The 15,834-nt window shown below is 38.6% G+C and overlaps 1 protein-coding gene across 1 annotated transcript in view; it reads right to left on the bottom strand.

Annotated features, from left to right (window-relative positions):
• Positions 1-8,254, bottom strand: part of LOC140938611 (MFS-type transporter SLC18B1-like) — a 28,004-nt gene extending 19,750 nt beyond the window's left edge. The window contains exons 1-5 of the mRNA XM_073388109.1: positions 8,114-8,254; positions 7,322-7,390; positions 3,520-3,607; positions 1,202-1,282; positions 955-1,025 (exon numbers count right to left, since the gene is read on the bottom strand). Coding sequence (XP_073244210.1) covers positions 955-1,025; positions 1,202-1,282; positions 3,520-3,607; positions 7,322-7,390; positions 8,114-8,233 — 429 coding nt within the window. The 5' untranslated portion in view covers positions 8,234-8,254. The remainder of the gene's footprint in view (positions 1-954; positions 1,026-1,201; positions 1,283-3,519; positions 3,608-7,321; positions 7,391-8,113) is intronic.
• Between the last annotated feature and the right edge of the window lie 7,580 nt (positions 8,255-15,834).

The following is a 15,834-nucleotide window of genomic DNA, read 5'->3' as shown; positions in this document are numbered from 1 at the left end:
CTATCCTTCGCGAAAAAAAATCTCAGCTAGCTTCCAATTTTAAACTGACGCGTAGATTGACCATATATGGAGAGCATGGTATAATAGCTCATATACCATAACGGCTAAGCCAATCAAAATGCTAGAATTGCATTTTGCAATGATTCAGTTTTTAATAATAATTATTATTATCGTCATGAGTTTTATACAGGCGCCTCCTGCTCGGATACTCGGGGAAACCCTATCCCACGTTGTGACATTAATAAATTGATTGATTGATTGATTGACTTTTGATTGGCTCGCACAAACATTAGAAAGAAACAACATGATCACTTACCAAGCAAAAGGACAGAAAGTAGATAATAGAAAAATAAATAAATGATAATAATGATACTACTACTACTACTACTACTACTACTACTACTACTACTACTACTACTACTACTACTACTACTACTACTAGTACTACTACTACTACTACTACTACTACTACTACTACTACTACTACTACTACTACTACTAGTACTACTACTACTACTACTACTACTACTACTACTACTACTACTACTACTACTAGTACTAGTACTACTACTACTACTACTACTACTACTACTACTACTACTACTACTACTACTACTACTACTACTACTACTACTAGTACTACTACTACTAGTACTAGTACTACTAGTACTACTACCACCACCACCACCTCCACCACCACCACCACCACCACTACTACTACTACTACTACTACTACTACTACTACTACTACTACTACTACTACTACTAGTACTACTACTACTACTACTACTACTACTAGTACTAGTACTACTACTACTAGTACTACTACTACTACTACTACTACTACTACTACTACTACTACTGCTACTGCTACTGCTACTGCTACTGCTACTGCTACTGCTACTGCTACTGCTACTGCTACTACTACTACTACTACTAATGCTAAAAGCTTACCTGTATCATATAGGGTTCAAAAATGGGCTCTGTATATCCAAAGGAACAACCACTGACGGCAAATGAAAGCGCTAGAAACAACATACAGCGATTGTCAATGAAGTGTTGAAATAAATGTCTCGATTGCCATGTCCTGCTTAACAGCGCTCTGACTGGTGGCAAAAAAAAGACCTTATGCTAGCCATAAATGTTTCAAGATCTATTGTTGTAAGTTATATTTACATTTAGAAAAACTCTGTGTACATACCAGATATAAATGTACCAGGAATTCGTAATGCCTTGAAGATGGTTGTTGATTCCTCCGCTGTTTTCTCGTCGGTCTGTTTTTCTGAGTAAAATGGTAACACAAGTAAACTCCACGAGTAGTTTACTACTAGGTTTACATTAAAACACAAGTTTCAGCCAAAAATAGCAGTGAACATTAGATTGTGTTAAATTCCAGCGCAAATAGATAAATCAACCAAACATTTTCCGAAGGTAAGTTTAGAAACATTTTGCTCTCCGAACTTTGCAGCTTTAGTTTGTGGATCGTTACCGTTCATTAGTAAAGCCCAAATTTGGCATAGACAAAATATATTTATAAGATATTACATTCATTAGATGAAACGCGAGATTTTGATCGTTGCCGTAGGAACATGGATGATCGTTGAAAACAAGCGTCAACTTTTGAATTTAGTAGGTTTATGCAAAATCCAGTCTTAAGGTTTCCGGATAAATTTCCACACAGCTTACAATTAGTGACCCTCATTTAAGCTAAATTATAACGGACAGGTTTTGACATTTTTAGTGAAGAAGCTTTCATAAGAAACTTCCAATTGGCCTGTTAGCTCAGTTGGTAAGAGCGCTGCACTGGTATCGCAGAGATCAAGGGTTCGAATCCCGTAAAAGCCTGAATTTTTTTTTCAGGCTTTCTTTACGCAACTGTGAAAGTTGCCTCTATAACTGCGATGATCTCCTTTTCTATAAAACTAGACTGTGTCGCAAAACTTCCTTGTTTAACTTTCATTTTGAAGCTTTCATTGACTGAACTACGATATGAAAAGGATTTCTGCAAAATTTCATTAAAATTTAATGATTAGATTGTACAAGAGAGGATAAAGGGGACAGAGAAGGCATACCTCATACACACCCTATTCCATAGGTAATTTGTCTCGAGTTATTTTTAGAATCGGGATAAAGTTACCTCGCGCGCTGCGTGGATGTTTCGTGGAGGTTTCGCATGACTAAACGCCGCGCAAAACATGTCGGGCGAATGGCAATGAAAGCGTAAAGAGATCGAGAGCATTTCTGAATATTGAAGCGAAATGAGTCGGCGCTCACCTGGGAAGAGGGAATTGCTGGACTCTTTGACAACCCGTGAAATCAGTTTAACACGAAGTTGTCGTAACCTCAGTAATTTCAGAAATTTCGCCGGTCTATTGAAACCGGTCGTTTGTACAATAAAGCAAGTAGGATGCCAAGTGTTATTTTTGTTGAATAATAAACGACTAATAAAAGAATAAATATCAACCAGGAATTGCTCTCTTCAAACTGCAAATTATAAATGATCCTGAGAGAATATTCAGTGTGTTAAGGATTTCCCTGATGTACTGTTAGCTCTATACAAGAGAGGAAGGGCGATTCTTTTTTAATTCCCATTTCGCTGACAGTCCGCTGTAGTAGAAATCTCTCTTTACTCGTTCTCGTCGACAAAACGAATAGCACTATCGCTCTCCGCGTCTTCCGCCATTTTTTTCAGCGTCAATTCGTGAAGGACGCGTGGCTCTGAGCACGGGTCATCCACGCGGAACACATTCGCGCTATGTGATTGGCTGTTGTCTTATCCCCCTTGGGATCTGTGGTCTTAAAAATAACTCGAGACGAATTACCTATGGAATAGGGTGTGTATGGGGGATGCCCTCTCTGTCCCCTTTATCCTCTCTTGGATTGTAAGATATCGTCGTTGTCTATGACGGTCAACTGAAGCGAGCACTCTCACATTACTCCCTAAGTACACATGCTCAAAACGCAAATGAGCGCAGAGATCATGCTATTTGTAAAAGAAATTTCTACTGGCATTTCTTCTATGGGAACTTTTCTCAGCTTGTCCTTGAATTTTTTTCCTTAGAGAGCTTAAGATGCACATTAAGCTATGTTAAGCCACCTTAAAAATTCATCAAAATATTCATTCGTAATCTTGGTAAGGGGTAGCGCGTTCCAGGCTCTAAGATAGTACGGAAAGCGCATCGAGAAAAGATGCCAGAAAACAGCGGGGGAGGTGGCGAGAGACGGGTAAGTGGGGCCTGTAAGCATTGTTTTCAATACCTCATTCCGGTATACCAGCTCCTGGTAAACCCTATGATTGGTCAATTTTGACCAATCATGATCATAACCTTATTCAATAGGTAAGACAACAACTTCGCACGTCACACTTTTTTGTTCATTTCTTTTCCGTTTTTGCACGACTACGACGTGAAAATGCTCGCTTTTTTTACTCGTCCACTCTGTCCAAGAATCTGGTACAGGCTAGTTGGCCAAAGATTTCTTCAATGCAAAATAAAGAAGCTTAGAGTTTTCTTTACTAACCTGTTCTTCGTAAAAACAGGAAAACCCATGGAGTTGTGAAAATCATAACACAGCCTATCACAGTAAACGGAGCTGTAAAGCCACCGACCTGTGTGTGAGAATAAGACTATAAAAGATCTGACGTTCAACTTATTGCTGTAAAACGTGACCCAAATAAGACTTCGCCTGAGTTTTAGAAGGATAATTTCCCTTTTTCTAAAATATGAACATTTTATCATATCGGAATGATGACAGCGGAGAAACCTGTACGAAGCAGACCCCATGTTAAGCGGACATCCTGTACTAGAAGGCTGACAACCTCTTATATAAAGTCACGAAGAGTTACGAACTTTCTTAGAAAGCCATTTTTGGTACGCAGACTCTGGCGTGGGTAACTGTGGGTGTCTTCTTGATACAGGTTTCACTGTACAGCATGTTGCCCAGTATCCGGCCACTTCTTTTTAACACATTGCAATAACTTTCCTTTCTTGGTCGCAATAGTTCTGAAATTTGGCCCATAGACAATCTTTTTAGTCCTTAACATGATGAAAGACAGCTTCATTTTTTTTTGCCTTCTTTTCCATCCCGAAATTAATATTTTGGCAGAGCTCCTATGTTGCCCAGTATCCGGCCACAACAATAACAATGTAATTATACATAAATTTCGACAGACAAGCGACTTTCAGGGCCTGTTTGCATAGAGGTGGGGAACCCCAGGTAGGTGAAGTAACCTGCTTAGGTGGCGTAAAAACATAACCTTCCTTTATAAGCAATGTCACAACCCCGCTATCCCGGGGTGCACTTTCTCAAGACTATTGAATGGTCGCTAAGCACGTAAACAAGAAAAATGCTGGCAAACCACGTGTTTTGGCGATTAATGCTCTTCTACACTCACTTGCTGCTCTTGCTGAAACCCTCAGTGATGTGGCTCTCAATTGTTAACTTTAATAATGATGCAAAGCCAACGCCAAAGTGAATTTTGCGCGAATTTGATGTATCGCAAATCCGACCCCGGCTAGGCGGGTTACCCCACCTTGAAACGTTTACATGGCAAAATTTAACCCCGGCTGAGAGGGTAACCCGGTCTGGCAGACCGGGCTGCCCACCTTTACGGGTCACCCCACCTATCATGTAAACGTGATCAAATTAAAATGAGAGATTATATGGACAGGCGGGTTACCACACCTAAGCCGGTTGCCTCACCTACCTGGGGTCCCCCGCCTCCATGTAAACAGGCCCTTAATCTTCTGTTGCACTTGCAAAAGCTTGCGAAGTGGCCTGGCATTCGATTCCAAAAATATAAATCAACCTGGGAACCTAGCATCGTGAAACAAAACGTAACAAATGACGAGCGGGCTGATCAATAAAGTTGGAGATGTGGAGAGAAAAAAATGAGAAAAGAAACTAACAAAAATCCTGATATTTTTCCTATAAAATGCAAGTTCAATTAGCCAATCTGCGAACCAGTTTTTTCCTTCATTTTTTGTAAAAAAAAAAAAAAAAAAAAAAAAAAAAAAAGGAGAAGGGCCATTCCGCCGGTCAAAGGTCACTCTCCCAAATAGTCTGATGTACAGTGTTGATCTTCTTCGTGCACAGTCTCCACATTTGGGCTGCCGTCTTCTAGCACTAATTCCTCCTTCTTTCACATCTCGCAGTCCCTTTAATGACAAATTTTTCAGGCCGTTGCAACCCCATGCAGGGGCTTAACCAGCTTTTCGACTAGTTGTAGGCCTAACTGACTTTCATTTCCACATATCCTGAAAATTGTACGTATGGCTAGTACCCACTGGCCTCACCAACACTAACAGCAAAAACAACAAGTCATTTTTATAAAGAAAGTGTGTTATAAACATTACAAACCGCAGTTAATTAGCATAGCTATAATCGATGCGGGTTGTCAGAAATAAGAACAAAAATTAACACTCGCTCCTAGAAAAATAACTGAAAGGAGACTAGTTACAAAGAATGTGTAATATAACAAGTTTTTAAAAATAAATACAATGCTAATGGCTCTTTTAGTTAATATGATTTATTACGTAGATAACAGTTATGACCGCTATTTAAGCTTTTTAGCTCACCCCAAGAATGCATAATTTAGAGCAATTAAACAAAATATTTGTAGGCTCGGCCCTACAGGTCTATAGGCTGCTGACTACGCCCCTGCCGCCCCCGCCATTTGTGTGAGAATCCCCGTTTCAACTTCGCGCTTCCAGTTATATAAAGAAAAATTAATGCACTGCAGTCACGCGAAACAAGCCGTGCATAGGAAATCAATTCGCCTCTTATTCGCCTCTGAATGAGTCAAGAAAATTTCCATAAGGAGTTGAGTAGAATTACATTGTATAACCTAAGCTTTAATTATTGTTATAGATATGACATAAATCTTGCCCGGTTAATGTACGCAACCAATTCATTACACAGGAAAGCAAAAACTGGCCGGACACTGGGCACTTGGCATCAGTACTTAGTGAATGTTCCTGGCCTCCGTTATTCCAGACAGATTGAATTTCGAGAAGAATTAATAAATTTTCTGACAACCTGACTTTTTTAAGTATCTTCACGTAAAAATACAAACCAGTTTCTTTGAAAATATTACATATTACCAACCCTTATATGAACAACACCAGTTTTACTGCAATGTAGACAGCATAAATATTAGCCATGAAAAGTTTACTCACCCGTCCCCCCCATGTAAGGCCAAATACGGATTCCGAAATCCGGGAGATTTTTGCCTGTGGAATCCGGGAAAATTTTGCTTGTGCAATCAAGAATCCCGGGCTTTCGAATCCGGAATGCAGCTCAAGGAATCCGGAATCCTACTAAGGATTGGAATCCAGAATCCAGGTTCCACTGACAAAGACCGGAATCAAGTACCTGGAATCCAAAATCCACGCCTTGGAAGCCAGAATCCAAGACTGTCTTAGATTCCCTTCCGAACAGAACGGCGCCTTCTGCGACTGTTTCTCAAGCTGTAAACCCGCCAAAACTTGCATTTTAAAGCTGAAATCTTCAGCTACCATTCGAAATACTTTGTTTACCGAAAACTAAAAAGGGCGCTGCAAAGCGTTTTTTGTTTTAAGTGACCGGATACTGGGCAACATACTGTACTCTCAGATCAAAACCCTCCCGTTTCATGACCTGGAAAATCATTGTCACGTGAGGACGAGCACCTATTTGTCTAATTTGCAGCAATGCACAGCAGAAAAAGCCAATGAAGATGCATTGTAATAAAAATGTATGTAGGGGAGGTTTCAGCCAAAACTGTTGAAGGATATTCCAAAAATGTTGAGGAACAAGTCATTCGCTTCAGAGCAAGGCTTGGAGCAATTTATAGTGTTTCTAATACTAAGGAGTACCTCTTAAATAATAACACGATTGGTAATCGGCTTTGTTTCAAGAATTAGCAAACATTAGAAAATTAGAAAATTCAAATTGGTGGTTCCTTCAATTCATAGCTGGATTTCAAAGGATTTTCTAGTTACGGATTTCTGCTCCAACGATTCCTCTGAAATTAATATGGCATCAGTTATTATATCAATAAAAGCCCATACCAGAAATTTCAGTCAAAAATATCAGCAACATTTTTTACTAGATGCGATGGATCCACTTAACCGCTAATTTCGTAAAAAATTATTTAACATCAGTAAAATCCGATTATTTCTTTTCATAGCTGAATGATGTAGTTCCTTCCAAAGTTTCGTAAAATTAAAACAGTTATGACAAAAAGTCTACCATAGCTTAATGCGTTTTTTGGATAATGGAGCCACATTAAGCAGCGAGAAAAAGCATTCATATTTATAAAGCTTTCTCTGTTTTAACATACCGAGTAAAGAAATCCTCCTAAAGCTGGACCAAGGGAAAGCCCAACTCCATAAGATGTCGCTCTGGCTCCCTAAGAAAGCGAAAACAAAAGAAAATAGTAGAGGTTATTAGGAATAAAGAGGTTTGTGTCAAGTCAATTTTAATTGATTAAAAGGTGTCACTTCGTTGGGTAGAGAGAAAACCAAAAATGTGATTGAAAAGTCAATTTTCTCACTGTAAAAACACTGAAAAAAAAAGGAACGAAAAAGCTAATGAGTCGAGCATTTCCTCGTTATAGTTCCTTCTTTTTTTTTCACGCCAGTGAAAATGGACCTTATTAACTCCAGTTTTAAGAACAAAAGGATATCCTCGGCATAAAGGGAACTGGACGAGTCTTTATTAACATGAACATTCAACCTTTTTTGGCTCAGTCTCCAGTACTTCTGCGTTTGACAACATACGTCGGAAACTCAAAATCTGAGTCACTCTGGCCATGCAATCAAAGTAGGCGGAGGCAGGCAGACGAGCCAATCAGTGTTCACTTTTCTTTTGCATGTTTTACTTAGTAAATGCTTGGGACAAAAATGCTCTCTTATTCCCATGTTTAAAGCGTGTATTACCATCTAGGACATTGGCTTTATTCCCTGCCGAGCTCTGCCGGATTTGTCATCCAAGACAGGCAAAGGTTTTGCAGGCGCCAGGCAGCATCTTTGTCCTGAATTATTTTGAGACAGAACACTCGACCTCACGTTATTCAGACCAGTGCTTTACCAAAGGAACTAATTGTTCCGCTATCATAACACAAATAACATACTGTGACTGCTCCAACATTGTTGGGAAATTTCCCTATGAGTATGGATAAGGCTGCGACTTCTGATGCTGACCCTCCTATTGCAAGAGTCGCTCTCAGCAGAAAACAGAAAGCTACGAACATAGCTGTATCGGAAATAAAGGCACAAAGTCTAAAACAAAATAAGACAAATTAGATGGTTACTGTAAGAAATGTTTCAAAATGAACTGCTTTTTTTCATCTATACAAATGCAGTTCACTGTGAAACATAAACGTATTCATATATAACGCGGGTTTCGTTGACCCCAAAATTGTGAAAGGAAACCTTCCGGGCTGTTATGACAAGTTGTTCTTAAACTACTGAAGCGAAAGGAATAAGGTTTAAGCCGACATAAAATTTGTATGAATCATTTTTTTTTTAGTTCTTTTCAAAGTGCCGCCATCATTTCAAGTAACTATAAAGTACGGCCTGGGGCATACATGTAAATCTTTACCCATAATAATTACACCCATTTCATTTTCTTGCCATCTCCTAATTGCTTTTTCGATAGAAGTGCCATTAGTTGCATATACGTTTATCCGTAGTCGTAACCATGTATCATTGTAGCAGAGATGTAACGCGTCATTTTCAATTGTACTCACAGCTTTTATTCTTACAAGCTGTAAACGGTTTAAGGGTGTGGACTGTACTATGAAGGCTGTGCCCTGTATTTGGCCTGTAGATTGCCGATGGTCTGTAGTCTTGCCGAGATCAAAAAAACCTGCTGGTTGGCTTATTGTTTTCTTTGTTGATGGCCTTAAGGTTAATGGTGTTATTTTTTGTTGTTGTTGTTTTTGACTTTTTGTTTGTTGTTGCTGTTGTTCTCGCGTGGGCCAAATGCCTCGTTTAGGCCTCGGTCCACATTTATCCGGATATTTTTAACCTGAGATCAGGCCCAACTTAAGCAGTCTCATACATTGCCTCTTACGTGCTCCCGCTAAAATTGGGCCTGATCCAAAGTCTTAGAAGTTTGTGCTCATTGCGGCCAGATTTTGGCCGCAACGCTGATTGGCTGTTAGAACAATGCCACAGGATCTGATTGACTGTTGAAATAAACGGAAGTTGAATGATCCGCCGTCAGCAAAGAAAAGGATTTTGCTATCTTTTTTTTAGTGTTTTACGGTGTTGTGGTAGGAAAATATGTCTTAATACGTGTCATGCAAATTCAGAAAATTCAAATGTTTGTCCATATCTTTTCAGAATTTGCTTCATTTACGGAACTAATGTGAGTTTCAATCGCGGAGTTCAATCCCTCTGCAGGTTTGTTGACAGCGAACAAGATGCCTTTTGATTTACCAACAAACAAGTGCAAGTCAAAATACTGTCCATCTTAAAACTGGTTTCTTTTGAACGTTACGCAAGTATAGACAGTCACTGCGAAAGAAACCTCAATCGCTAGCTGTGACGATATTTTTAGTTTATTAAAATAGACGAAAAATATCGCATCGCTGTTCACGGGAATTTTTGTAGGCATTATTATAAAAGCTGCTAGTGCAGTTAAGGTAAAAGACTTGTTGTTTGCCTTCGCTTTTTGTAAAAATAAACCAGGAAAACTGTTGTCCGAGCTCGTTGGCTGTTTTCGATTAATAAATTTAGCGAGCTTTTCGGACCTACAATAAAACAACAACACAACACTAAGGAGAACTACAAAATGAGTTTGCACTTAATAAGCAATACTGTTTTTATTTTCGTTTTAGGTCAGTTGAGCATGCAGTTTTATTAGTGTCGTTTCGTCTTTCCAAAGCGGGTGATAATAGAGAATAATAGATTTATGAAAAAATACTTTTTTAAGACGTTTGTTTGTTTAGTAAGTTCACAAATTGCGAGTGGACTAAATTAAATGCACTTGAGAACTCGTTTTGTTTGTTCTGAGATAATTTATATATCCTTTGAAAAAGTTGGCAATATATCTCTCCAAGAGTTTTAAAGATTTATGCACTGAACATTGGCGGAAATTGCCGCGGAAAATATCAAGGCAACAGAAAAGAGAAAAAGAAATTTCAGAATTTCAAAAATCGAGCGCTCCCAGCCAAAATATTTAAACTAGAACATCGTCTCGCCGTCTTTTCGAAAACGTTTTACCTTCTATGGCAGCAGAAATAACCTTCAGGATCTCCTTTAATCTCGCAAGAAGTTAAATGTGATTGGATGACTGTTTTATTGTTAGTTGCGAAAAAAAGACAAAAAAAGATGAAAGCTATTTTTTAAGTCAGCGAGTCTGCTTTAATCCCGCGTATGATAAATTTGCATACTAATAAAGCATGCAACGGAAGTAATTTTGGTTGGCTGATTCGGCAAATGTCAATCAATCGAAAAAAGTGGGCAGCAGACGTTTCGTAAAAGGTTTGTATCAGGCTCTCTTTTCGTTTCTCCTTGCCCGTCGTAATGTTTTTTTTTTAAATTTACGAATCGAAGAAAAAACAGAGCCTGATCTGAGGTTACATATTTTTGAATCCGCAAAGAAAGAAAGAAAGCCTACCCAAACATAATAAGGGACCCTCCGCAAACAAGACATCCTGACAAAAGCACGGAGAAAGCACCAAACTTTGTTATCTGAAAGATTGAGTTTACAATTCATTTAGTAAAAAAATTAAAGTGTTTGTGCTTAAATATCTCTGTCATTATTTCCCGTATTCAGACCAGACGTTTTCTGATTCCGGGGGTCCGAAGGCCCCTACGCTATAACTTAACAACCGCTCATGAAGCAGCCACAGAAATTACACAGAATAATACAAATGTACTCATCATTTCCAACAACTAGTTAAAACTTGATTGATAAAATCATAAAGTTGGCTAACACATTATGATCTTTAACAGTGGAAGTGATCTTGTGATCACGTCATATATTATTGAATAAGGAATTGGAACCATCCGACATCTTGGATCTACTATTTTTGAGAATCAATTGAACGCATTCTATTTTAATTAAAACCCGTGTAAATCGAGGTAATTGTGATATAAAATGTCATCTGTGTATTAAAGTTGCTTAGGAAACAATTTAAATAGAGCCAACAGGTAAAGTAATTTATAATTGACCTGTCATTTATTGTACCGTAAATTAATGTCGGAAACCACTTACAACAAATCCGCACGCTAAAGAAAAGATAAACATTCCCAATGGATAAGTTCCAAAGATTAATCCTACAACAGTGGTGGATACTCCCTTATCTTCTCCCTAATAAAAAAATAAAGATTTTAAATAAAAAGAAAAAAATATTACATTATTTTTATGCAAAAAAGAAGAAGAAGAAGTTCGGGCGAGAAGGCTTACCAATAAGGTTGTGATTATAAGGCCTAAAAAGTAACATAATAATTACACTGCTTTTTCCACCAGAATTAAATCATGATCAAAGGCTGGATTTGAAGTAAAGAGAGATAAATTCCCATGAGTGTGGCATGGATGTTTAAAACAAAGGTGCAATAAAATGGCAAATGAAAACTACAATGCTCTCAGGACAGAAGGGGCCAATCTTATGTGTGGCGGCGGTAAATCATTCCAAAGTTTAGCGGCAGAACTGATTGAACAAAAAGGCGCGGTTATCAAGAGTTTTTTTTATGATTTGTAACTTGGATGGTTTATTTTTCTGCTAATGCTTGCAGGGAATTATCGATTGACTCGCAAATTTCAGTCGCTTTTAATTACACTTGTGGAAACGACTTATCTAAGCTTTTAATATGAGACGGAAGTAATTACTGTATAGTAAAGTTATGAATAAATTTTCGTGCTCTGTTTACTTATGCTTTACCCTGCGAGGAGAGGATTTATCTAGGAAGATCGAAGAGCGCGTCTCCTCCCGCTACTTATGCTTATGCTTGTATTAACTTGTAAACTAACCTATAACCCAATGGAATTAATTACAGCAAAACTGAAATTTTTTTTATGGAATTTGCAGTTCTAGAAAATATCCATACTCTCCCCAAGGAGGGCAAAGGAAGTTCTCTGGGGAGGGGGGTCCAAAGAAGGCGATTTCCGAGGGGAATGGGAGTGGCCTTTCCAAGTCTTTTTTCCAGTGTTTCAAAACAAGAATTGTTGTTTTCATTGATGATCTTTGATCTTTGTATTAAAATAAGTTGTCATCGGCTCAAGAATAAACTTCCGCCTATCTATCTGTTGCTTATTATGGTATTGCGATTATATTCACCGTGATGTGGTACTGTTCTAAGCCTTCTTTTATATCATGTTTTAACTGAAAGAAGTTCACTTGGTGTTTAGTTTGAATGTATAACTAATTCTTTTACAGTTGGCATCTTTCGTGTAGTGTTGGTAGTGTTGTAGTATAAGAAGGTATTCGCCTCCATGGTCCTCCGGCAGTGGCCTACCGTTGATCAAAGACCTCTACAACGAATAATTGAGTTTACTAGATCATGTATTAAAATGAATAAATTTTTTTTCTCACTATATCGCAAAAGCAATTACATTTCGCATAATAGTACAGTGCAACAACATTTTTGACGGAAATATATCCTTTCCAAGGGTACCCAGCCAAAATGGAAAAATCACGGAAATTCCTGGGGAAAGAGGGGTATGACAAGCACTTCCTCAGGGCCTAGTTGTTCAAAGGCCGATTAGCGCTTAACCCGGGTTTCTCTTTCTTGTGTTCAAAAGCATTTTCTCGGATAATTTTCTCTGTTACATTTAGAGCTTTCAATCATCGACTTGCAAACAAAAAGAATTAAAACTGAAATGCTTTTTAAGCTTTTAAATCTGAATTCAAATCTCGCACTAACCCTGGGTTATCTTAACCCAGCTTTGAACAACTCGGTCCAGGAGGGTAGGGGTCTAAAACAAAAAGTGCCCTTTGTTGGGAGGGGGGGGAGTGGGGCATGGATATTTTCTGGAACTACACCATGCTCTATAGATAGTGACTGTAATAAAATGAGCTCTGGTTTTAGGCTTAAATTAATCAGGTATACACAAAGACAAGCATTTAATTAACAGAAAATTTGCATTTTCAGATCTGTTATCAGTGGGCACTACTAGGTATAACTTATTCTATAAAGGCACTACATTCGAAAATTCATTTCGAAAAACAGTGAGACATTGAAAATATTGTAAATAATGCCTTCAATGAATAGAATTGAAGAACATCTCACCTCGCTTGGGAAAAATGGTGCATACAATGAATATGCTGCGGCGTCTATGAAGATGACGAGGAATAATGTGGATAAAATAACTATGTTCTGAGCTTGATTAGACCAGGGACGTTCTGGTACGGTTTCCATGCTTTTCAATCATTTAGTTCAAGGCAGCGCTTGGGTCTGATTACATGAGAGCGATTTTAAGTAGACAACTGATAATTCATATGGAAAAAAGTCAACATTGTAGTGCAACAATCTTGACATTTAGCATTTTTCCTACTGCCTACTTACGTTGAGAGCAGAAAAACGTAATAAGCATGCGCGAAATGCTCTGCACAGGCGCCAGTACAGGCAACGATAGAGATTCGAAATTGTAAATTTAGCTTTATTTTTTCTTATCATTCAATTTAAGTTTCCCAAAAAGCTTGATCATGTGTAAGGTGAACTTCTAATGAGAGCTTTATCACGGCTTTTTCAACCGTGCTGTGTCTGTTAGTGGCGAGAGATACGACACTCTTCGTCGTGAATTCTTTAAGCGTTTCCCCAAAACAATACCTCTGTTTTGCCAGTAGTAGCGACATCCTGACATGCCGCTTGTTTCAAAGCTACGACGGCGTCAAGTTTTTGTGAATTGGAAACATTGCAGAGAGACGTCCAAGTAAGATCGTGTGAGGAACATCCACAGACTCCGGATTGAGTGGGACTTATCAAGATTAAAAACAAGTAAAATGCCATAGAAAAACAGGCGGAGGCCAGAAAGCAAAATAGTCTCTACACCCAACTTGGAATAACTTAAATATCTTCTTCTTGTAGGTCTGCGAACGGACGCGAGAAAATTATACCTACTTAATCTAAGAATAGCGCATGCGCAGGGCTGTCGGGCTCTGGGGACGAGAATGGTAGCCAACCAAAACCTCCGGCTAGTTAGCTCTCTTTAGCCGGCTACCTTGATCTCCTTCTACCATAGCTGCTAACAAAAAGTAAGCACCATCGAATAAAATTGTAAGGAATCCGTTTCCCAGTTTTGAATGACGTTGAACGCATATTCTAACAGGTTTAGATCTGTAAAACGTTTAAACCGCGCGATGTCTTAGATGACTGGGACATTTCGACGGCATTGTTCCCAGTCTTGTGTGTATTCTGACGAAACAACCTGACGTCCGCGGTGCAAAATACCTCTTGAAAACCTCTGGAAACGCTATTTCTGAGACTCTGTTTTTCAAAATGTTGCTAGATGCCTCGGCCCTCAAGAACTTGTGCCTTTGGTGCGAGTTCCAAAGCCGCCTACTATTCATTATCAGCCTGCTATTTAAAAACTTTTTGACAGCCCTGAATGCGCTGTAGCAGATCCAGGGGAGGGGTCCGCCCCCCTTATTTTTAGACCAAACTGAGGTCCGAATTTTTTGACACCTCCCCCCCCCCCCTTTATCTCAGGGTCTGGATGTGCCAGTGATGCGTACTATGTGTTCGCATCATATAACAGACACGAAGGTCATTTGTACGAGTCGTTGTTTCAGCTAAGATGCGTCTTATGTAAGAGCAGCTGTTAACACCTTTTATTAGGTTATTAAGGCGCTTGTTATAAGCTCAGTCGCTTTCCATGTCAAGCGGCTTTTTATTTTGCCTCGTTGAAATGGTCCTATTGACACCTATCAAGGTTTAAGCAAACATATACAATGAAAGCTTTATCACCTAATTTCGTGTTTCTCAGTAGGGAAAGGCATTGAATAATTTGTACAACTGTTTCATTCATAAAATTGAATACACCATTCATGCCTAATAACCAATTATTCGAATGTGTAGTAATGTTTCGTATGATAACCAGACTTTACCTAGAATGTAGGTGAAAAAACCACGCGCAGCCAAGTTTTATTAAGGGCCTGCATGTATATGCAATTTTTAAACTTTTCTGAGTATTGTTAGTTTTGGATGTAGCTTCTGAAATGAATAGAACGAATTATGGTAAATTACCGCACATCGCATTTCCGGTAGCTTCACTTTGCAGAAACTGTCTTTAGTAAGGGGGTTCAACCCTCACAAAATTGCTTTTCTTTATATAATTGTAATTAAAAACACATTTTTGAATTACTGAATCGTTCTCTTTCTGTCGACCTCCTTCCACAAAAATAAAAAGGTCAATGTGATCTGCACATTTGTCACTGATATAATGTCCCGGCTATACATGTACTTATTTGTAAAAGCCTCTTTGCTTCCATTTGGATTTCCTAAGCATAGGCTATGACAACTGATCAACCATAACGTCATAAAGCCGTCAAGAAACTTGAGAGATTTTTCGAGCTCTTGAATGGGACAATAATTCATTGAGGGCTGCTATATAGTCGAAAAAAAGAAAACAAACAAAAACATGGTTGGATACCAAATTTTATGTCTTTCTATATTTTCTTATTTCCATTAGATGAATTAACACCGGCACATATATTGCATTTATACATTTGCAATTTAAGCCTCAAATTAGCGAACTTCTTACTGCATGACTATTTGTCACCGCGCGATTTTAACACTTGCCTATGCAGCGACTGATTGACGACCTGCCATTAAAGGTTTTGATCTCCTGAGTAATTACCATTAGCTTGAATTTGCGGCTTCAGATTATCAAGACGACTAT

The sequence above is a fragment of the Porites lutea genome, chromosome 5 (assembly GCF_958299795.1).
Source record: "Porites lutea chromosome 5, jaPorLute2.1, whole genome shotgun sequence".
NCBI lineage: Eukaryota > Metazoa > Cnidaria > Anthozoa > Scleractinia > Poritidae > Porites > Porites lutea.
This window is presented reverse-complemented; position numbering and strand designations above follow the sequence as displayed.